Source organism: Haliotis asinina, chromosome 5 (assembly GCF_037392515.1).
Source record: "Haliotis asinina isolate JCU_RB_2024 chromosome 5, JCU_Hal_asi_v2, whole genome shotgun sequence".
In the NCBI taxonomy this organism is placed as follows: domain Eukaryota; kingdom Metazoa; phylum Mollusca; class Gastropoda; order Lepetellida; family Haliotidae; genus Haliotis; species Haliotis asinina.
The window spans coordinates 54,211,333-54,236,232 of record NC_090284.1 but is presented as its reverse complement, the minus strand read 5'-3'; the positions used below and the strand labels follow the sequence as shown (position 1 = coordinate 54,236,232).

Genomic DNA, 24,900 nt, shown 5'->3' with positions numbered 1-24,900 from the left:
ACACTATACATCCATGGGCCTGGCTCAGTACAGCCTTGAAGACAGGCTATGGTCACTCCAGCGACCTGTTTTTTCATCAATAAGATATACATGACCTTCTCACATCTCTATCTCATAAGGTACCATGTTCTGACAACTATTAAGGAACCTTATTCCTGGCTTATAGGCTCACTGATAATACATCCTAAATGGAAAATATGCTCCATAGGTATTGATTTCCAATAGATGAATATCGACCGCCAATCATTCTTATAGCAATCAATTGATCAACATTTCTTCATGTATATTTCAGTATGTCTATAGTCTGTTTCTGTATAGCCCCAGTATATCAACAACATTGCTAGACTTGATAGCATGTCTATTTCCTGTCTATCACCTGTTTTACATCCAATCAGTGCTATAGACATCTGACAATAGGAATGTATATCAGCTCTCATCTTGGCATGTATATTTCATCATGCAGGTGATTGTAATGAACCTCCATAGGTTGAAACAGATTACAGTCAGACAGTCAGCAGTAATACTCGTTTACCCAGGTGCCAGGTAATCCTCATTAACATTTCTGGGTAAATTAGTAATTATTTCATGCATGACTTTGTCAATTGCAGCAGTGAACAAACAGCTGATACATTTGATTGACAGTTGCAAACTCGCACATAAAGATTCCTTTAGTTACTGAATTAGATGCCGGATATGAATCAGGAGCTCGTGGCAGAGTGAAATCCAGTGAGACTGTCCAGATTAGCAATACTGAAGACTAACATGATTAACGAATCAATGGTAAGTAGTAATGTATCTAGGTATGTGTAACTGTAAGGGATGCAGATATGGCTTAGTTGTCTAAGGCATCACAATAGCCAAGTGAGTTTGAATTCAAAATTGCTTGATTATGTTTCTACGTTTGTCAGTGCCAGGCTGAGGTTTCAACATGTTCATAGATTTCACCATGCTCATAGGTTTCACATCACCATATGTAGGTTTCACATGCTCATTTCAGCATGTCCATAGGTTTGATCATACTTAGGTTTCACCATGCTTATAGGTTTCACCATATGTAGGTTTCAACATGTTTATAGGTTTCACCATGCTCAGTTTTCAACATGTTCATAGACTCGATCATACTTAGGTTTCACCATGGTCATAGTTTGATCATGCTTAGGTTTCACCATGTTCATAGGTTTCACCATACAGAGGTTTTACCATGCTCATAGGTTTCACCATGCTCATAGGTTTCACCAAAGTTGTAAGCATCTAGAGACCTGTATCTCTTCAGGTCTCCTCCCATATTAAGCTGACATGCTGTTATGTAACTGGAACACTGCCAAGACATACGTTTATCCCTACTGGAATCAGTCAAGATGAAAATGTCCAGAATACAGGATGTCCAGATAAACAAGGTTGGGGTGAATGGGCCTCTATGTATAGTTTCATGGTGCACAAGTGAGCTGATATCATATTTCTATCCTGCAGATGAGCTTACCCTTTGCTTGATTACAAAAAGCTTTTATTTTACCGATGTGTTTATTTGAATGTATTTTTCAGGCATAACAGGAGTCTGTGTAGCCTGCAGCATAAATGTCAAAATTCCATGTTAGGAGTTGTCACATGACTTTGTCTACAGTCATGATGCCAGTGCATCATACTGTTGTCTACAGGCTTTGTGTTAATGTTTACATCTACAATCTTGGAAGTTTTATTGTAAAGTAAATTCATAGAAATTGTGTTTATAGAGGTTTATAAATGAGAAAACTGTTATGCACTTTGTATAAATCAGTATACAAACATTACACAGTGTCTTCATTGAGTAGCATTTCAGAAGTTATGATGTACAATGTTTTTTAAGTGATTTTGAAACTACACTGAGGCCTTGAATGTTTTAACCTTTTAACCTTGATCAAACAATTTTTTGAGCAGGAGTTGTATGCCACTCTTTGAAATCTTCTTAGAAAGAGTATGCTCAAAAGTTGTAAAAATAGACACAGAGCCTTGAGCTGCTGAAATATTGCTTTAGACAAAGGGAAAGTTGATAACTGGAAGGTTAAAATCATATATTTACATAGAACAAGAGTTAAACTCTGGCAAAGGGTGGGTCTTACTGAAGCAGCTTTGAAACTTGATATGAATCTTTCTGGATTATTAATATTAAAAGATATTTTAATATAATTCCATTCTCCTAGCTCTCCATCGTCCCCTCCTACGGATGTGAACTGGTTTACAGATATTTATCTGTGAGCATCTGATGCTAAATAATGCATTTCATCAAAAATACTGCAGAATCTTTTCACACCAGTACATTCATGAACTAAATATTACACACATGATAAATAATTAAGTTATTGACATTGAAATATGATTAGGGAATCAGATCTTTCAAAGATTCTTTAGCGCTTTTCTATAGGGGAAGTATTAATATTTTATCATTAATAATAATTCTATCCAAATGTTAACCATGTTTAATGTATTACTTTTGACATTTTCTCAAAGTTTTCATATAAGTTTTTGACAGGGAGGTGAGGTAAAATGTGCATGTGTGTGCATACATCACAGCATATATCATGTATGTCTTTACATGTACTAGCCAGGAGTGAAGTATTATAGAGGGAGGCTGATTGGGTACCATGCACTGGTTTTAATATGAATAATCTACTGGCATAGCATAATGCTTCTAAGTTACCATTATTTCGTTTTATCAGAGGCAGGGCATCAATAAGTACCATCTTTTAATGGTATTGGACAGGGCATTCAACCACTCATTTTCCATTCTATATTCAGGCAATATTCACTAGACCTCTCTGAAAATTTTAATGGTCATACTGAAAAATGATTAATCACAATCCAGCTTCAACCAAAATTGGTTCAAAAAGTTCACCATCCACCTTAAATGAAAGTTTATAAAACTGTTGCTACTGAGCGATCAATTTGGAATTCATTTGTCTTATTCTCAGAGAGGTAACACCTAGAACATGCTCAATGTCATGTTAAAACATCTTTTCTTCTTAAAATGCACCCTCACCAGTAGGTCACCTCCCAAGTGAGAGTCTAGTTGTCAGAAACGTGCACTCTAAAGTATCTGTGATAGCCTGGGACTAGGCTTTGTTCTTGTCAATATTTGAAGTATGTGGTCTCCGTAATATTGTCTGGAGCTCTGGCTTCGAGAAAATGCTAGGTATTCAAGACCTGAAGAACAAAAGCACAGTTTGAGTGCGTATAGAGGAAATATTGATAGACGTAATGATTTGCTAGGTAACAAATTACCGTCAGCATTTTTGAGCTTGCGTTTCATTGTTGCCCTTGCGATTGCCATTTAATTTGAGTACCTACCTTTGGTGTTTCAATTATTTACTAGCGTAATTAAGCAGCATTTTAGATTACTCCTGACCCAGCTTTAGACCAAGTTACCTACCAGCACGGCAAATGTACATCATGTACTGATGGAGAGTTCACAATGCACACTTACCATGTAAACTTGGAAGAGTTTTATTATCGATCATATCATGAAAAAGCTAATAAGACAGAACTAATTCTCATGAAATGTGAGTAACATGACCCTGAAACAGATCAGATATTGTGTTTGTACCAGTGCATTAAATAATTTACAACATATTCTTTTTTTAAGATTGTAGGTCAAATATCCTTACAAAAGTTAAAAAAATATCTGTTCAAAAATATTATAAAAATGAAGTTTGTTTCATATAATATAGATACAGGTGTGCCTGTTTACCTGTAGCAATGCTTTTGCGATGTGCCAGTGTGGACATCGTCACGTATAGCTCCACCTGATGGACTGTGTTAACTGTTTGTATACTTTCTACAAGAATTAGGTTATAAACGGCCTGGATTGCAACATAAACATAATCCATATGTTATAATGGAGATGTTGTGAATGATAAGACCAGGGTTGTGTTATTCTTTCTCTCGCTAATTAGGGTTGGCCCTGTGGTAAAAGTGTTAGATGGGTTCTTTTCTAGTTCAGGTTCATTTACAACCCATGATTTTATTGACCTGATCAAACAAGTTACCTAGGAAGCAGTGACACAAGGGCCACAAAATACCGTCAGTTCCAGATCATCCTTATAAATGTTCGAGTGGATGAGATAACAAATGCAGCAGAATTTTCGCAACTGAGAAACATGCAACCAGTATGCACTAGTGCATAAAATTGACACAGGAAAATGTATTGTATTCTGCTGACAAAAATCTATTTTAATTTGTACACTAGTGCACAAAATGGACACAGATAAAATATGTTGTATTCCCCTGAAAAAATCTATTTTTATTCGCACTACTACTCAGCATGAAATATATGACAATTGTTGGGAAGTAACTATCAGTTTATAGAGTTATTCCCACCTAGACCTTTGAAATTCATTATTTAGGTTTGCAAGACTTCTTATTGTAAGTCTAAAATAAACTGCTCTATTTCACAGTATCTGAACCATACTATTTTTCATTCTACTTAGCCCTTCCTTTGATGCAAAGGACAAAATTGAAACAAGTCAAGATCTTGAATCTTCCACCTTACTGTAGTTGAACCTCCTTTCAGTTTAAATGGAATTCTTTGTGTCCAAGCAAATGATGTATATTCAGAGACCGAGCTTTAGACTAGGTAAAGCGCTGCAACAGCAATTTTGTGTTTGTGCTGTTTATCTGTATCTGACAGGAAATGTCAAAGCCATTATCCCTGATGTATGTGATGTGAAGGGAATCAGGAAGTGGGTCCCACTTGAAACACATGCAGACAGTCAGCACATGTAATAGACAGGGGAAACCAACAACAGGTGAGTTGCTATATGACACAGGACGTACTGATACCATAGAGGAAAACTCCATCACCAATGCACTTTTGCTGCTAAAACACTTTTGAGGATTAGATTATCAGAGATTTATTGTGAATTCCTGTTAAATTAAAGAAGGTTAATATTTAGTTGAAAAGATGGTTTAATCTAAATGTGTAGAATTGTTTGGGTTTTTTTATTATTTATTTTTAAGACATAATAATGTGTTCATTTACATAGCTTCAAACTCAACGCCAGGTACGTTCATAGCCCTGACATTCAAGCAAAAAACATTGTTACCCTGGATAACCCAGGCTGCCTGTGAGGTGCTAGAAGGTTATAGTCACATGACTTATCCCACTGGGTACCCATTTTCCGTTGGGTGAAGGCATCTAACATTATGATTTATAGTCTAGTATGTTGTCTTGCAGCAGTGTTGTGTTGTATTCAATTCATGCTATTTTGAAGGAGTTTTGTTTTGATTAGATCTAGCTTGATTTAAGGTTTGTAAAGGTGGGAAAGAAATGGATTTAATTGTTTTTAGTGTTACTGAATTAACAAACCCTTATTACCAATATTGCCTTAATTCATTTATAACACTTGAAAACAAAATGGTAGGTAAAAACATTACATGAATATTCCAAAACAAATATATATTTTATCTGCAATAAATGAATGTGTGAGACACTATCTGTATCGGCCTCCTCACATCCTCACCATGACAACCAACCAGGAAGTGATGCCTGTAAGTCTACATACATTGATTTAGTGGCCTGAAACAATGCATTGCTTCCACATTTCCTGCAACCGATCCATGTTAATTTCACCACATACAGCATCAGTCTCATTTGTCTCCTAATAGAATGCTAATCACAATCTGAATCTAATTTTGACATCCAGAGAGTTGAATAACAAGAGAGTTTATCCTGACTGAGTGGGTGGTAAGGAAGAAACTGGAAGGAATTATTTATCAACTTCCTCTTTTGGAAATACTGAGACAATCAAAATATCACACAGCCAAGGCAGCTGTAGAGATAGTACAAGTAGATGTTGGTCGAGGCTGAAACGACAAACGCCTGTTATCACAAACATAGCAACTGATTGTTCGATTTCAAATCTATAAATTTCTGTGTATATGTACAATAATTAATTATGTGATAAAACTGGAAATACAGTTGTTTTATTCACATAACCCACATACATCTTGCATTCCACTGGCAGAAAGCTGAGAAACAGTTCATCTATGCATTTGATTAATTTCATCAAGGGTGTACATTTCATAAAGATGTTGTTGACAGGCTTTGACAATAGAAAGAGTGACAGACTGAACAGAAATAAGAACATGGTTTTTTTTACCAGGTTTCATGTTTTGATGGTTTACAGTAGCTGTATGAAGTGAAATGAATCAGGCTTTCTAAATAATCACGTACCATTATCCTTCATAAGTTTATGAAAATCACAGGTTTATTTCCTACCATTCTGTGAACGTATAAGTAATTACACCCTGTGAAATACCAATAAAAGTGTCACCAAGAGAGCCAGCCCTTCTAAGGATTTATGACAATCCTAATGTTGTTTCTCAGTGTCTGCTTTCAAATAGCTTTCATACAGGTAATAAGTTTCACCAAAGGTTGTACAATTCATAAAAGACAATGCCATTCAATTTGGGATAGAACAGTAGAACAGATATTGGTTTCTTGTTTCATATCACCATTATGTATATTAGAATATAATCCCTTCTTCAGGGCTGTAATACAGTAATCATTAGATTTTACCATTAACGTCTCACTGTTATACACACCCAGCCCTGCAACAGTTTAGTCTCATGCTTTTTAACAGTTGGATGATCATGTGATTAATTCAGTTTTTTCTGATGTTGGTAGTTTAGGTGTGATATATTACCGTAGACTTCTGACTAGAAGTTACTGCAGGTATCTGCCTTTTGTTTGTGTGACTAGTGTGACTTTGTTTGTGTGAAAAATAGGTTTATTTTAGAATGTTTCCGAACTATAATGTAACACTCACTAATAATTAATTATGGTACACCCAGTAAGTTCAATAAGTGCTGACCCTGAAGTCCACTGAAAAGAGTGTTTGTGTGCTTATTAGAGAAAATATGGTATATTTTTTCTCTGAATGGGGGTGCAACCAGTTGGACAAGCCAAACTTACCATTTTGTGAACACCTGGTGTCATCTCTGATTTTCAGACATCCATTCATATTATTGTGGAATAAGGAATTTGTTTTGGGGGATAATCAAATCTGGGGTTTCTTTTGCTCTGAGTTAGGAGAGACTTTGACAACACACTGCACCATCCCACATCAACAAGCCCTTCAGCCTGAGCAGCCTGTCAGACCTGTTTATAAGCTGAGATATCTATCAACAAGGTGTTTTCAAAAAGTCTGTAAACACTTTCATGCCTTGAGATTGAACACAAATATGCCTCATAGACATAAGATCAATGCTATTGTTAAGAGTAGCTTGTATAACCCCTTGTATGAATACAGGTCTATAGTACGTATGCATCAACTCTACCTTCACATTGTCTACAGAAGGGTCAAATGTCAAAGGAGAAATCGGTTCCCTTCTCCCGCTCACATAAACACAAACATGTCTACAATGAAGGTCAGTGTTCGATTACAGGTCAATAAATCCCTTGGCCTTCTTCCAACATGGATTTATAAAGAGATTATTGTACGATCATGTGTGTCTTACAGATTTAAATGAGCGAGTTAAGTTTTACGCCACTTTTAGCAATATTCCAGCAATATCACAACAGGGGACACCACAAATGGGCTTCACACTGTAAACATGTGAGGAATCGAACCTAGATCTTTAGCATGATGAGTGAATGCTTTAACCACAAGGCCACCCCACCACTCAAAAAGTTTAACAGACGTTTTTGTATTTCCTAAGCATGAGCAAGGGTAATGCATGTATACTTACACTTTTTTGTAACATAACACCAAGAAAAATGTGAGTGTAATAATTCATTTTATCATTATTTTTCATTTGATTTCAGCTCCCTGTTTTAAAAATGGCCCATCTTTAAAAAGAACAGTTAATGAATGACATCAACAATTTTCAGTTTCAATCTCATTTCTATAGTGATGTCACTCTGACCTTATGTGTCAGTAACATTTGAATAACATCAATTTAGCTGTCTGCATGATATTTGCAGTAGTTAATTTTAACTGATAATAAATGTCTGTACAAGTTAAAGCTTTGCTGGGGTCATGGACTAGGCATTAGCATGTAGAATATTTTAAAATTACTAGACCTGGATAATAGCATCATTCACAGGTTAGCTGGCAACAATGTATTAAACAGGGTGCTCAAAAAAAAGAAACTTGGCACTAAGACTACCTAAGTCTATCTTACGGTATGGGAGTTTCAGTCACCTTAGTGCTAAGATCAGTTTGGTAAATACCATGCTAGTATCAGTAGGCCAGTGGTCTGATTTGCCACTTAGTTCTAGGGAAAGTCGTGTCCCTTGTTTGTGCTGCAGTAGTTGCTTTGAGAAGGTCTGTCCAAGACACTGGCTTTAGAAAGCCAGGTAGCCCAACTTTCAATCATTGGACTGCCAATCCAGTACCTCTGGTAATACTCAGGTAATTACAGTCACTTCACATTTCCAAAATTGTATTTTCTAATTTTTTTCTAAGGTCTGCCAACAACTAAAACAAACAAACCAGTAGTGAAAAGGGAAAAAATATGTTTCCTTTTTTTTCACATTTATTAATTGCTAACTCTCTTTAAACACTCTAAATATAGTACTTACAATACATTAAACCATGACAATTTGTGAATACATTGAGAAACCAAAAAGAAAATAGATATTTTTCTCCAACATTTTTTAAGTGACTAATCTCTGAACTGAGCAATATCAGATATCACATCAACGTTAAACCCATCTAACAGACTATACATATGGACTGTGAACTGATTTATGTACAGTCATTCCAGGTGTAATATGAATTTAAAAAAAAAACCATTTAAAAACCAGTGTAACCAACTCCAAGCATGATCTGCTAAACCACACTTTGAAAGTGTGCGACCACACACGTCCATGCACAGCTGGGATATAGAGTGACATCAGGACTTGTACACTGAACAGGAACCCTTGCTGGGAGCTAATTACTAACAGTCATGCTTGTGGTTTGATGCATAAGTAATAGCCCATACATCAACTGTTGCAATCTTCTTGAGGCTTTGTTAATTAAGACCCATGTTCAAGCATAACGTGTCCAGAGTACGCTAAGCCTATGTGTAACATGACTTTGAGTTTTGACTCAACATGTTTAAAAAATATAAATATGAATTCATGTTTGCATCATGAACTTCGGGTCACAGGGAATCAGTAATTTCAAATTCTCTCAGATTGTTCTTTTGGGTTTGTCAGAACCATACCTTTACTTGTGGGAGGCATGGGGTAGCTGCATGGTTAAAGCGTTCACTGGTCAAGCTGAAGATCAAGGTTTGATTCCCTGTGGATTCGTTGTTTGAAGCCTATTTCGGGGGTCCCCATCCACAATATTGCAGGAATATTGTTAAAACGTTGTGAAACTAAACTCACTCACTCACTCACTCACTCACTCACTCACTCACTCACTCACTCACTCACTCACTCACTCACTCACTCACTCACTCACTCACTCACTCACTTTTTGATTTCATGTGAGTAGTAAACGTCTGAAACCTGTATCATAAACTCCAGTTATTTTAAGTTGGTGATACATATAGTGGATGGTGGATTGTATTCAACAATAATAAATACTGTTCCGTTGTTCATCAAACTTGTCATTTAACTTGTCACAAACCACTGTCATAAGTAGAGACATGTCACTTATTTAACTTGTCACAAACCACTGTCATAAGTAGAGACATGTCACTTTAGTACATGGACTAGTACTGACACTGAAGTGACTGGGATATCTGTATCTTTTCCATTTAAATTCAAAATACATGTATACAAGTAATTACAAGAAAGCTATTAGTCTCTGTTTCCCGCAGTCATTCAGGATAAATGATGCATTAGATAAAGAAGATACTGTTGATGTGCTTTGGAGCTCATAAACCAAGATGAAGACTACTGTTCTTTATCCTTCATCACCTGCATACAGTATAAGTCTGAGCAAGGAGAACCTCTTTACCTATTACAAAACAGATAAACAAAGTCAGGCTTGCACTGCTTGAGAAGGAACTTAAGATAATTGCAAACATTAGTCAGTTATGCAGAATAAGTTGTTTCACCAAGTATAGAATATTTCAACGAAAAGGGGTTGTCCTGTTTTATAGAGGAAATATTACCAAGCATCTCTAACTTATACAGCTTATGTTTATGTGTATTTCAACCAACTACATGAAACAGCCTTTACAACCCTTGATGAAATAATTAACTGATAGCCATATGCTTATTGCAAGTTTTCATCTTTTTGAGATTGTGAGTAGATCTGACATTTCACAATCTGAATATAGATTGGCCTCTGACATGTGGGTTGCAGCGTAGAAGTTGGAAGTCGTTGAATGTAGAATTATGCATGGTCTTGTCAATTATGCATGTGATGTATGTTAATCACAGATTAATAATACCATGTGTTATTGGCTGATGTATAAAAATACATGACACATGACTTTTAGAGGAAATAGACAAGGAGTGGACGTCTGCGATAACTGTTTGGCCATGTTTTATAAGATTGGTTTACAGGTCCACCAGACTTAACAATAACCAGGAAACACTATTTTTACACCCACCATTATGTTGTACTGCTCTCTGCAGTTACATAATTAGCTCAAACACATAGTGGAAAGAATATGTTCAACTGTGAGCTTCATAAATACAACACTTGCAACGTATTTCGATAACTCCATAGAGAGAAACAGGACAAATTCAGATGTATTGGTTAAGTGATGGTTTATTTGTAACCTATTCAATGTGAGTCTTCTCATGCAAATCTTTAAACTCAATTGTGAGTGAGTTTACTTTTATTGCACTCAGCAATATTCCAATATATGGAGGTAGTCTGTAAGCAACCGAGTCTGGACCAAACAATCCAGTGGTCGACAGCATGAGCATTGATTTACACAACTGGGATGCAATATTTCAACCAAGTTAGCGAGCTATACCCGATCCCGTTAGTTGCGTCTTATGACAAGCATGGATTGCTGAAAATTAACTCTACCACTGAGGGCATGTGAATTGTTCGTATGAAAAAATGTCTCAGGAACACAAAGTCAAAGTGAATATAGGGTATTGTATCATACACTGCATCAGTTTTGGAGATGTCCTCCATGTGTGCATCCCATAAATGTTGTAAAAACTAAAAAAACAAAGAGGTATCCACCACTAGACAAAGGACAGTTAGAAATGATATAGCTGTGGGTCAATGAGGTCATGTTCAAAGACAACACATCAAGAGAGACATGAAATAGACAATGGCAATTTTTCTCCATGGCAACGAAGCAAGTAGCCATGCAGCTTTAAAAGTTCAGCTTGGTATTTGAAACACTTAATGAGTAAATTGGTTGAAATGAATGACAACCCAAGCTAGACTGTATAGCTGTGTGAATTTCTAGTTATGTAGTCTGGTCTGACAGACTGCAATAAATGCTGTAATTATCCTGACATTGAATCACTCACCATTATTTGTCCTGGTAAAATGTTACGTGTATCGACTTTGAATTCAAAACCAATTCTGGGAGGTACTTGCCAAGGATAAGAGTTGCCTGAAGGCCTGACAGTCTATAGTGGTTTTACACCTACTGGACATTTTACGTGTAACACACCTTTCTGTTTTTTTTAAAGGAGTTTTGAATTTTTACTGGAAGAAGATGTTTTTGAGAGTAATAGTGTGGCCGGATTCTTTCTGTGATTGCAGCATGGTAGGATATAGACCATGATTTGCATTTGAGCATTGATGGTTTTAGGAACAATTTGTTCTTTGTGGCATTGTTGCATTGTTGCATTGTTGTTGTTGTTGTTGTTGTTGTTGTTGATTATTGTTTTAGTTTTTCTGTTTTTGTTTTTGTTTTTGTTTTTAGGGAGGGGGGAATATATTTTAAAAGAGTTCCTCCAGTATCCCCGCAGAGTCCCTCCCTGGTGTAATATTTCAATGCTAAAATACATTCATTGATTGTTTTTTTTCATACCTGGTCTAGTTTATTGAATGTAAGTTTGTGGTCAGGTATGCATGTCGGTTTGTGATTTTGGTGTTTGATGGGGGGTAGGGGTTTCAGGCGGAAAAAATGTTCTTTTTGTTTTGTGGTCTGTTTTGTTTTTGTTTTGTTTCACTTCATTTTGTTTTTTGGGGGGAGGAGAAGGTGCAGTGGGGTTATCGTGTTTGTATTTTCTGTTTTATTGATGTTGTTCTTGTTATTGTTGTTGAAAATCATGGTGTATGTTGCTAATGTTTCTGTTTTGTCATTGCAGGTGACATTCCGTCTGTTGGAGGCTGAAAAGAGGAAGTTGGCTGTCCTGCAGCGGGAGCTGGGTCTACATCTCAGTGGACCAGGGATACAGAAGGTGAGATCAAACTCTGTTAAATGTTGCTAACACTTGTATTGTGAAGGACATGTCTCATGGTCTGATCATCTGCAGGAATAAGATCCTAACAATGATGGTGACAGGTCTGTTTGTTCAGGTGGGAAGTGGTTTAGTTATTGTAGAAGTAAGAGGTTACCAATGATATACATATTTAATTTGAATATGGCCTCTGTCCATAAATGAACACTGTACAAAGATGTGAAATAAATGTATTTTGTTCCTTTTAACTGAATATACTGACAAATGCATCAACTGCTGATTATGGCATTGTATTGCCAGTATTCATATTCGGTACTCAGTATTTTGTAATATGTATCTTATTCACCTCATGGTTTGTTCCTAGCAACCCTAGCTCACACTTGTATTCAACAGTTTGAAAAAGGAACATAATTTAAAGCCCTTAGAGGTAATCATGATCTGATGAAAAATTGACATATGATCTGCATGGTTGAACAAAACAAGAACAGGAGTAAAACTACTCTATGGGACTGTGAAAGTGTTCTCTGTGCCAGGAGTATTCACTCATTCACAAAAGCAGTTTGGCAGGATGTAGGCATCATCAGTGACCCATCATATCTCTATTGTATTATTGTTCCTGCCATTCTGTAATATCACATCTTGATCAGCTACGCATTTGGTAACAGTTCAGCCCATACGCCCCACCCCAATCAAAAGCCAAAATTACAAACTGACTTGCATACCTGACCCTGAATATACATTCTATAAACTAGAACAGTTATATTTAACAATCAAATAACATATTTCAGTGTTGGAATATTACACCGAGGAAGGTGGAAAGATTCTATGCGAAAAGAGTGGGGTACAGGCAAAACACTTTCCACACATTTGGTAATATTTAAAATGCCAAGAAACTCTGACTGCAACATTTTTTTCTGATCATCAAATTTCCCAGTTGAACAATTTCTCAAGGTTACAAAGTGTAAAGTTGTTCCAAGTTCAGTGACAACAGATGTAAAAACAAGAATATTCCACACAATCCATGAACTCAAAGAATCTTTGTGAATCACACATAGACCAAGATTCCCAGAGCGCCATGTGATTGTCTTGTGTCTTCTGACACATTGCAACAATGGTGTGGGAAACATTTGACTCCAACTGCTTACATTCCATGATAGTTTTCACTGCCAGTTAATCCTTCTCACCTTGACTTCATACCTGTTATATTTATCAGTGCTCTGGTGCTAGGGAACTGTCTGAAGAACGGTGGTGTGGCATCCACTTCATATTGGCAACTCTTGATTGCCAAAGGTGGTAATCCAAGTACATTCCAAGAAAGGAGGTTCTCAAGAACACTTTCTGTCACTGCAGACAAGGTTGTTAGGACATCACCCATCCACATTACGTGAACGTGTCCATCTCCCATGCATCTTATCAAATGCAGACTATTTACACTCATAAACCCATATGTTGCTGCATCTGGATTCCATACTGCTTGACATCAGTTCTCAAGCCTAATCTCATCATGTTGCTGTAATCATACAATGAATTCTGCTATGGACAGTCATTTTTCCTATTTTGGGAAAGGTTTTTTTTGGTTGTTATTCATACATGAGAAAAATCATCAATAAATTATTTTAGTATATTTAAGGTAAGCAGGAAAATATATGACACAAAAACTGCGGTGTGGTAGTCTAATGGTTTAAGTATCAGTTCTTCAAATCGAGGACCAAGGTTCAGTTCTGGACACTGGTACAAATTCTAAACACAACTCAGATGTCTGCAACCATTATATGACAAGAATATTGCTGACTGTGACAACTTAGAAAAGTAGGAAATTAACTTTTATGATTGTTTTAGAATCTGCCTCTGGCTGTTGTCAGTATCATACAAGCTGTTAAAAAATTAGGAAAAGAGACCTGATTGTTCCCTATGACTTTTAACAGAAGTCATGTTTTTGGTGTGCATTCTTTAAAGGTCACATGCAATGTAAAACACAACTTTGCAGATTCTGATACCTTTTGGCTTGCACTTACTGAAACATATCATCAATAATGCCAATTCAAGCTATAAAGCTGAAAAAAAAAGTGTGATGAAAAAAAGCACACAAAATCGGAGTTCAAACAAATCACTTATTTTCCCCAAGTGGTTTCAACACATATGCTGTGCTGCGCTCATAACACATACACAGTGAATAGGTTTGCGGAGCTTGAAACAGTATGCCTGCCCGGAATATCAGGCAGTGAGCAGTAGTCTAATCTTGGTTGTGTACACAAACAAGTAAATTATCTACTCATTACATGAAAAAAACCCATGTTGATTGTGATGAGCAGACTCTGTCACAAAGAAAACTACATATCTCCATTGACACCTATATGTCTGCCTGCCTATCTGCTAGTGACAATATGCAATGCACAACTTTAGTCATTGGTCACATGCAATTTGTAATTAACATCTTTTGGGCTTAAAAGTTATAAACAAAGAGACAGCTAAGCATATCAGCAAAGGAATCAGTGGCCAATGAAAAAAGCTTCGCCACACTTGAATGCATTCCCATGGCCTCAGACTGGGTTCAGTTTTGTGGCTGCTTCGTTTCAAGGGAAGTAAACCCAAGTACAAAACTTTGCACTTTTGATTGGCGATTATATGCATATAATTTTGTTTGTTTGTTTTTTCTTAATCAGCAATGCATTTTACATATCATGAATAAGTGATAACTGTGTTTTAATTATGTTTGATTTTTTGGTTGCATGTGGTCTTTTACTTTCTTGAAGTTATTCCCCTGTCACTCCTTGCATATTTATACATATTTAGGGTCAGTTTGATTATTTCCATGGGAGGCACACAGTCTTTTAGGATCCAAAACAATTTGACAATGAGACAGACCCATGAGGTGCACCTCACGTTAGTAACTTGAGACATCAAGATGCTATCTTTCACAGCATGCGGCTAGACCTGAAGATGAAATCTCACAGGTAGAAATCTAGGTCTGTATTTACAGTAATTATAGCTATCAAGATATTTTGACTTGAGGTGGCTAATTATAGATGGAAACCATAGGGCTTGGGAATGGAAGGTAACATTAGAACTATAAACATTCATATTTTTGGGCATTTTAAGGCACAAGAACCTCAGAGCTCGGATGCACTCCTGTTGAAAAAAGCCTCCATAGTCTGTCTCACAGACCCTGAACCACTTCTTCCCTATTTCCTAACCCTCTATGCATTGCTAAAGCCCTAAATGAAGCAAGTCTAGACTTCTCCAACTTCAGGAATCTGAATATCCCTTCTCACTGGGGCTTCTTTTCAATTTAAAGGGGTTTATTTGTAACTCTCAAAATTACATATATTCATGGATTAGCTTTTAGTCTATCGTCTCCATGGTAGTACTTGTTGTTACTCTGCCTGATGATTGTCTAGAAGAGGTAAAATGAGGATTGGTTGGCTGGCAGTCTATATGCTGTGTTTGTGCAGGGTATCCGTGTTGAACTCAATATCACATTGGGCTGTCAGTAGTCTTGACTATTACAAGCAGTCACACACATGTGCATAACACAATATATATGCATTACTTTTTCTATATTTCTTCTAAAAATATTTACCCATGAAGATCCGGGTTAGAATTGATCTTCAGCAACTCCTGCTTTTCATAAGAAGCGACTAATGGGATCTGGTGGTCAGGCTCACTGACTTGGTTGACACGTCATCATATCCCAGTTGCATAGATTGATGCTTATAAGTGCTTTTGATCACTGGTTTGTTTGGTCCAGACTTGATTCTTTACAGTCTGCTGCTGGAATGGCTGGAATATTGCAGTGTGCCGCATAATACTAAACTCATTCACTCTCTTTAAAACTGTTTCCATTGAAAATGCAATCTAGCTTTACAAAGGTTATTTACGCATGTAGATTTCATTGTTGTCACATGCTAACACTTTCATCTGACATATTGTGTCCCTTGCTTTTAAATGTCAATGAAACTACAATGCTTTCTTTGTTCCATGTGTTTAATTTCAGCTATCTCAAGTTATTAAGATAAGAGCACTAGTGTTCGGGTGCACCAGTGCCTCTGTGTGTAACACATTAATGTCTGTATTCAAATCAAGATGAAATATGAACTTGTCAATCATCCACTGAAATAGGGTTAAAGCAGTAGATATTACATACATGCTTGACATGTGGATGTGATGGATCCCTGTTTCGTTGGAACTTTATTTTGTGTTAGAGAAATATCTGGCAACATTCCAGTAACTTTTTGACTCATTTTTCAAACAATACACGTTTTATCCAGAACCCATTTCCCTTTCAGAGAACCAATTTCTTGTGATGGTGATAAGGATCATTTGATTAAAGTGTTTGAAATCATTTACAGATATGAGCTTTTATGTTTGTTTTAACAAATGGTCCCTTTGTTACAGGGCATATCTTAATATCTGTCTGCAGTAGATATCTTCTTATTTACTGTAACCCATGAAGGTCCCAGGGTAGAGTAGGCCTTCAACCCATGCTTGCCATAAAAGACAACTATGCTTGTCATAAGATGCGACTAACGGGATCAGACACATGTCATCTGTTCCCTATTGCGCAGATCGATACGCATGCTCTTGATTGCTGGTTTGTCTGGTCCAAACCCGATTATTTACTGACCACCCCCATATGGCTGGAATATTGCTGAGTGCAGCATAAAACTTAACTCACTCACTCACTCTTATTTACTGTAACATAATATTGAATGAGAACCACATGGCCACTAGCTCTGTATGTACTGATTTTGAATTATTAATGCTTTACAGTGTTGAACCCAGAATTGAACACATGATCTCTACCTTCTGGTCATTTATAAGTTTATGGACAAATGTTAACTGTTGAAACCTTTGTGGTAGTGATACTCTATGTCTGTTTTGCTGCCACTCTTTTAACACACTATTTTTCATATATATTGGTTCTTTCATTCTCTCAAAATTATTTGTTTACTATCAGCCATCTAAATAGTCAGTCATTTCATAAAGAAACTGCACTTCGGCTTTCTGTTAAATATTTATCTTATTCATTAGTTCATTAACATCCATCTGAGCATTTGTTCATGGAGTCAGTTCTTTTCATGTCTATTCATTCTATTCATGTCCCGGTCTGTTCAGTTCTAGTCAGGTCAGGTCAGGTCAGGTCAGGTCAGATCAGGTCAGGTCAGGTCAGGTCAGATCAGGTCAGATCTACTCAACATTATTTAGATAGTCTTTGAATTACATTTGGAAGTGATACACGTGAAAGCGTGAGTGAGTGAGTTTAGTTTTAAGCCACACTTGGCATGAGCATCGATCTTCACAACTGAGAACTGATGACGTGTCAACCAAGTCAACGAACCAGACAACCCAATCCCATTAGTCACCTATTACAACAAACATGGTTTACTGAAGGCCAATATTCTCTCTCAGAACTTCACAGGCTTAAAGGCAACAATTTTGGATGTCAGCTTCTTCATTCGCATCCATCACAATAAAGAAGTTGACATCCATAAAACTCTTGCCTTTATTCAAACAAACATACATGCACACACACATACATACATCATTATGTTCAATTTTCTATTTATCCAAATGTCCTTAAGATCCTATAGAAACCATACTCAAGATCCAACATTTCCATTCTCTATGTAAGAAACCATACTCAAGATCCAACATTTATATTCTCTCCGTAAGAAACCATACTCAAGATCCAACATTTATATTCTGTCCGTAAGAAACCATACTCAAGATCCAACATTTCCATTCTCTCCGTGAGAAACCATACACAAGATCCAACATTTATATTCTCTCCGTAAGAAACCATACTCAAGATCCAACATTTATATTCTGTCCGTAAGAAACCATACTCAAGATCCAACATTTCCATTGTCTCCGTGAGAAACCATACTCAAGATCCAACATTTATATTCTCTCCGTAAGAAGTAAGAAACCATACTCAAGATCCAACATTTCCATTCTCTCCTTAAGAAACCATCCTCAAGATCCAACATTTCCATTCTCTCTGTAAGAAACCATACTCAAGATCTAACATTTCCATTCACTCTGTAAGAAACCATACTCAAGATCCAACATTTCCATTCTCTCTGTAAGAAACCATACTCAAGATCTAACACTTCCATTCTCTCTGTAAGAAACCATACTCAAGATCCAACATTTCCATTCTCTCTGTAAGAAACCATACTCAAGATCCAACATTTCCATTCTCTCTGTAAGAAACCACACTCAAGATCCAACATTTCCATTCTCTCTGTAAGAAACTATACTCAAGATCCAACATTTATATTCTCGCCGTACGAAACCATACTCAAGATCTAACATTTCCATTCTTTCCGTGAGAAACCATACTCAAGATCCAACATTTATATTCTGTCCGTAAGAAACCATACTCAAGATCCAACATTTCCATTGTCTCCGTGAGAAACCATACTCAAGATCCAACATTTATATTCTCTCCGTAAGAAGTAAGAAACCATACTCAAGATCCAACATTTCCATTCTCTCCTTAAGAAACCATACTCAAGATCCAACATTTCCATTCTCTCTGTAAGAAACCATACTCAAGATCTAACATTTCCATTCACTCTGTAAGAAACCATACTCAAGATCCAACATTTCCATTCTCTCTGTAAGAAACCATACTCAAGATCTAACACTTCCATTCTCTCTGTAGGAAACCATACTCAAGATCCAACATTTCCATTCTCTCTGTAAGAAACCATACTCAAGATCCAACATTTATATTCTCTCTGTAAGAAACCATACTCAAGATCCAACATTTCCATTCTCTATGTAAGAAACCATACTCAAGATCCAACATTTCCATTCTCTCTGTAAGAAACCACACTCAAGATCTAACATTTCCATTCTCTCTGTAAGAAACCATACTCAAGATCCAACATTTCCATTCTCTCTGTAAGAAACCATACTCAAGATCCAACATTTCCATTCTCTCCGTAAGAAACTATACTCAAGATCCAACATTTATATTCTCGCCGTACGAAACCATACTCAAGATCCAACATTTCCATTCTTTCCGTGAGAAACCATACTCAAGATCCAACATTTATATTCTCTCCGTAAGAAGTAAAAAACCATACTCAAGATCCAACATTTCCATTCTCTCCGTAAGAAACCATACTCAAGATCCAACATTTCCATTCTCTCCGTAAGAAACCATACTCAAGATCCAACATTTCCATGCTCTCTGTAAGAAACCATACTCAAGATCCAACATTTCCATTCTCTCTGTAAGAAACCATACTCAAGATCCAACATTTATATTCTCTCTGTAAGAAACCATACTCAAGATCCAACATATATATTCTCTCTGTAAGAAACCATACTCAAGATCTACATTTCCATTCTCTCCGTAAGAAACCATACTCAAGATCCAACATTTCCGTTCTCTCTGTAAGAAATCATACTCAAGATCTAACATTTCCATTCACTCTGTAAGAAACCATACTCAAGATCCAACATTTCCATTCTCTGCGTAAGAAACCATACTCAAGATCCAACATTTCCATTCTCTCTGTAAGAAACTATACTCAAGATCCAACATTTATATTCTCGCCGTACGAAACCATACTCAAGATCCAACATTTCCTTGCCTGTCTGTATCACAGGATGCATTCAGTCATCTGTTTTGTACACTTTTTTTATGTACCCTTTTATGTTATAATACTATCTTCCCAAAGGAGAAATAGTCTATGACAAGATTATTCATCTTAATCAGGAACAAACATAGCAGTGTAATATTTTGCCAATAACGACAGGTGATATTTCAAGTATTAATATTCTTGCCATGACAGACAGTGATGCATTTCACGTCAACAACAGGTATTTCATGGACGACAGTGTATTGATTGTGCATATTACAGCAGTAATTTCACACTGTTTGATGACACATATGCCACAGGTAGCTGTCACTTAGGAAACAGACAGGAAATGTGTATTGTGCAGCATGTAAATAGCTATTGATGTTTAATTTGTGAGCGGCGTTTTCGTACAAATTTAGGTGCACATGACCCATGTTGATTTCAGTGACCTAGTTTCTGCTAGATATTCATAGATGTTAACATGTCAGACTGTTATAATGAAATTGATTAATATGTAAGTCTAATAATAATTGAACAAATATAATATACTGAACAGAAAAAGAAAGACAACTCTAGCTTTTTGTCACATTCTTAAATGAGAGGCATAAACATGAGCACATCCTTTATGAGATTTCAGTTTTTTCGAAACTTGCATTTCTTTTGCTGTTCAATATATATATATATATAACGAAAATATGTTGACACAAAATGTGTATATATATATACACATTTTGTGTCAACATATTTTCGTTAATTACATCCCTTGACTGTGTCAGGATCTGCTAATGTTTCCTGCTGCCTCCATCAATATTGGTTTCTCATGTTACAAATCTTAAGGAGCCAGCATTACAGACAGCAGTAGTCTCTTTCATTCAGATCACATGCAGTCTGACATCAGCTTTTGTTGTAACAAACATCATGCCCTCATTACCCCTTCATGTTAATTGCATTCTTCAAACTAGAGACCCATGAAAGCCACGCCTCCAATCCATTACAATGACTTGCCGATATCGACCGTCAACCACGTCATTAGTTTTTTGAAAGCTAATAGCAATAACAGCCCTTAGCAGCTTGAGACATTCATTTTGTTCACAAGAATTGATTACTGATGAAATGTCTATTTCAGTGCTTACATACCAAGGAATAGTTCCGCACCCAAAACACGAAGTGAAATACATGATTCTGAAGCACTTTTCCCAGTGTTACGGGTTGTTGAATAATCAAGCACTTCATGTAATCATTGTTGACAAATGTGGCAATGTTTGTCAATAAATCTCTTCCGTCCCTCCACAATATACAATAACACGCTTTAGTGATCATGAGCTTGTATTTTGTCATCTGTATGTTAAGTCTGAGCTTCGTATTGTATTTAGAAATAAAAAATTAATTTGAGCAATTACTTTTGCTTTGTACATAATTGATGTTTACTTTATCTGATAATGTTCAGTGAAGGTCATTTAGTAAGCTTTAGTCCCTTCCTTCAGTTTCCCACCAGATCTAGGCATTTAGGAGGTCAGCGGAACAGACTCATCTGTTTTATATTTAAACCCATGAATAAAGATTCAGAAAAATATGGGATTATTTTCAAGACTGTTTGACAAGACAGATTCCTTCACCTTACCCCAAAATCAACTTTTCCTTGTCTAAAGATGGATGAGAACAGCTCCATCTTTCTGGGCTTACTAAAGAAAAGTTTGAGTGAAGATGCATTTAAAAATAAGAGCATTGTGTGACTCTTACCCAAAATATCTTTTATCAGGGTTAAACATTTTTACATCGGACACATGGGATATATTTCCAGTTTGACACATTAGTGGTGAAAATGATCAATGAAGTTCCTTTTTTAATTGGGCAATATTTACCAATGTTAAATGAAATGAGCTATTGACTTGTCTATCCATGTGTTTGTGATGGTTGAGGCAGGATATGCTTACAGTTTAGCAGAAACATTATCACTACTTGGTTGTGATTTGTAAACTCAAATAATAAAGTCAGACCACTAGAATGTCAGGTCCAGACTTGTTGATTTACAGACCACCGATATATTGAATATTGTTTAGTGCAACAACAAAAACACACAAACAAAAAGTCAAACTGTTTCAGGGGACTGATTAATTGTTCTGAATGTAGTTCCCTATCAACATACTCTGACTATACACATGGTCCTAATGACTAGTATGACTAGTACATCACATATCCTACTGGTACCATTTTATACTGATACCGTATTACTGCAGGAGTATGTTAAATGTTGAAGTGTGAGTGAGTTTAGATTTATGCTGATTTTAGCAAAATTTCGATACATGGCAATACATGGCAGCGGACACAAGAAACGGGCCAGACACATTGTTCCCATGTGAGGAATCAAACTTGGGGCTTTGGCGTGACGAGTGAATGCTAGAACCACGAGGCTACCCGACTGCCCCAAAAATGTTGAAAAAGAGACAAGGGCAAGCTATGTTGGCTGTACAATGTCTTACATTAATCAATGAATATAATGAAATGGCATACTGACATATATTCCCCATTAATATTACATATCTCAAGACCTTTTCTAATAATACCTAAACTGTTGCAAACCATTTCAAAAGAATTATTGATTTCAAATATTTTCAATTCCATTGTGTATCAAACTCTCATAGCAACGCATGATATATTTACCAAGTAACATTTCACACAAATATACTCCTGTAGTTGAACAGTAGCAGAATGAAGTTGTTTTTATTCCCATGGATTACCGACAGCAAACCTCAACTGTAGAACATACACGATAGTTATAAAATGTCACGTTGGGTTGAATTTCACCTGGTAAATGCTGACAGGTAGTAAAGTGTTTGGACCAAGCTCTGAAGTTAAGATCAATAGCATGTTAAATATCATCACGCTGACTAATACTCATGTTGTGTTGGGGCTATAGGTGGCTAGTTTCACACCCAGAACTGTTTTGCCTGGCCCTTTCTGCAGTTCAGAAATGTAGTATATCTAGATTTTTCACACGTTCACACTGGGGCCCCTCTTAAGTTTAAATGGACTTATTTTTTTTATCGAAATTCTATGTATTCACAGACTAAGATTAGTCTTAATGTTTTCCAATTTTGTGTTTTCTTTTAACTTTGTTGATTTGGGCTGTATTTATGAGCCTGAGTCACTGGCATGTTAAAGCTTTGTTCCAGGGCACTTCATTGTGTTAATATGAATCCCTACTAAACTGATGTGTTTGTCTTAAAAATTTAGAGAGTAGTTTAAAGTTTGAGGCTTAGTATGGGGGCACTGTATGACTGTTACACTAGAGGCACCTGGGAACTGGTCCAGAAGTTCTTTCAAGGGGTGGTCATGAAGCAATGTGCATTATAGATTTTCTTGTTCCCTGTTCAAGGGGTGCCCTGTCATCTGAGGTGCCTCAACTCTCTGTGCTGAGTTAAAACCTTTGATCATGTGTTTAATCCTGATTGTTGTAGATTTGTTTCTAAGTTTCACAACAAAATGCTCAGGTGCTCAGAAAGAGGTAAATGTCAGAGACCTGCATCAGCTCAACTGTTCTTCCACATTGAGCTGCCACTATATCATATGAGTACTGCTCAGACTGCAACATATGTCATATTTGGGATTTCACTTTCTTAGTAAAGTACAAATTCTAGTACTTTTTTCGGTTGAGTCCCATCCGGGATTCGAACCCGCACCCTCAGAGTCAGGCACCTAATCGCCAGCACACAAAGTCAGCCGCCTAGCCCGCTCAGCCACCGCGACTTCCAGACTTGCTCAGACTGGCATTAAACTCATATACTGTATGGGGTGTTAGTCTCTAAGATGTCTTTGCAGTTATGAAATGAGCATCAATGAAATTAGACAAACACTTGGAAAGAGATAATTATTGTATTTATTTCTACTATACTTTAGGGCAGTTTAAATGAACTAATAATAGTTAAAATTTCATAGTGTTTGAACAAAGCTCAGTAAATCTCTTTAATTGACAATGCTAATATGTAAAGATCTATTTTGTACAAGATGTTATGACTGGCTGAATTAGGAATATATTTTATCTTGCCAAATTAAAGAATAGTTCTTGCAGTTTATCACTGAAGAATATATGTTTGTTGAATTTCCCTTAATATTCCCTTAATATTCTACACACAGTGACCTATATAAATAATATATCTGCATGGTGATATAAAGTGATATTTAGACTTGCTGCCATTGCTGTGTACATTCTTATCTGTGTATTTGCCATATAAAAATGAAATTATCTGTTTCATAATATAATGCATCGTTAATCAGGGCTTATTGTATGTATGTTGAAATATGAGTCCTGATTAAATACAAGTTCTCTTAAATGTTCTGATGCTAATTCTGTAAAGTTACTCTTTATGCTCGCATAAAATCAGCAGTTAGGCATATTATATTTCAGCCTGATTTGAATTCTATTAGAACTAATATTCACATTTATGATTTCTTTACCCACATGAAACTATGACTACAAACATGTTACAATGTATTGTCAGCCTGCAAGAGTCTCAATATAAGGGAGATAACTCCTGCTACCTTCTTGCCTTGTTTTGTCCTGAGACAGGTCAGCGATGAAAGCTTTGTTGGCATTGAAAAACAGCTCGCCTTATGAATTCAGACATGTAACACTGCATTGTCTGGGTACAAGAGCAACTCTTTATAAAGGAGACAACACATGGTTCCTTCCTGTGTTGCGTTTTTCCTGAGACAGCTCTGCTCAGTGATTTGTATTTATGTACAGAAAAGATAACATTCTAGAGCTGTATGAAGTGTGAAATACGGATTTTCCAAGATTGATATAGAAGGAATTGGAGCAGTTGGGTGGTAAATTATTCAGTGATGATGCTGAAGGCAAATTCAACTATCTACAGTGAATGCCTGAATGCACCTCTAGATATCTGTACCATGATATGGCTGAAATATTTATTGTCTGGATAAAACAACTGTTTAATAACTCAAAACTACAGTCCAGTGACTCAATCACTCTGTTAAACAGATAAC

The 24,900-nt window shown here is 36.4% G+C and overlaps 1 protein-coding gene across 4 annotated transcripts in view; it reads left to right on the top strand.

Moving 5' to 3' along the window:
• Positions 1–24,900, top strand: part of LOC137284833 (ras-GEF domain-containing family member 1B-like) — a 145,710-nt gene that overhangs the window by 29,122 nt on the left and 91,688 nt on the right. The window contains exons 1-2 of one of the 4 annotated variants that reach the window (XM_067816839.1): positions 777–780; positions 12,206–12,298. In XM_067816839.1, coding sequence (XP_067672940.1) covers positions 778–780; positions 12,206–12,298 — 96 coding nt within the window. In that variant the 5' untranslated portion in view covers position 777. Of the gene's footprint in view, positions 1–776; positions 781–4,758; positions 4,779–11,959; positions 12,299–24,900 lie in introns of those variants that run through there. The other 3 variants (XM_067816842.1, XM_067816838.1, XM_067816837.1) reach the window with 3 other exon arrangements.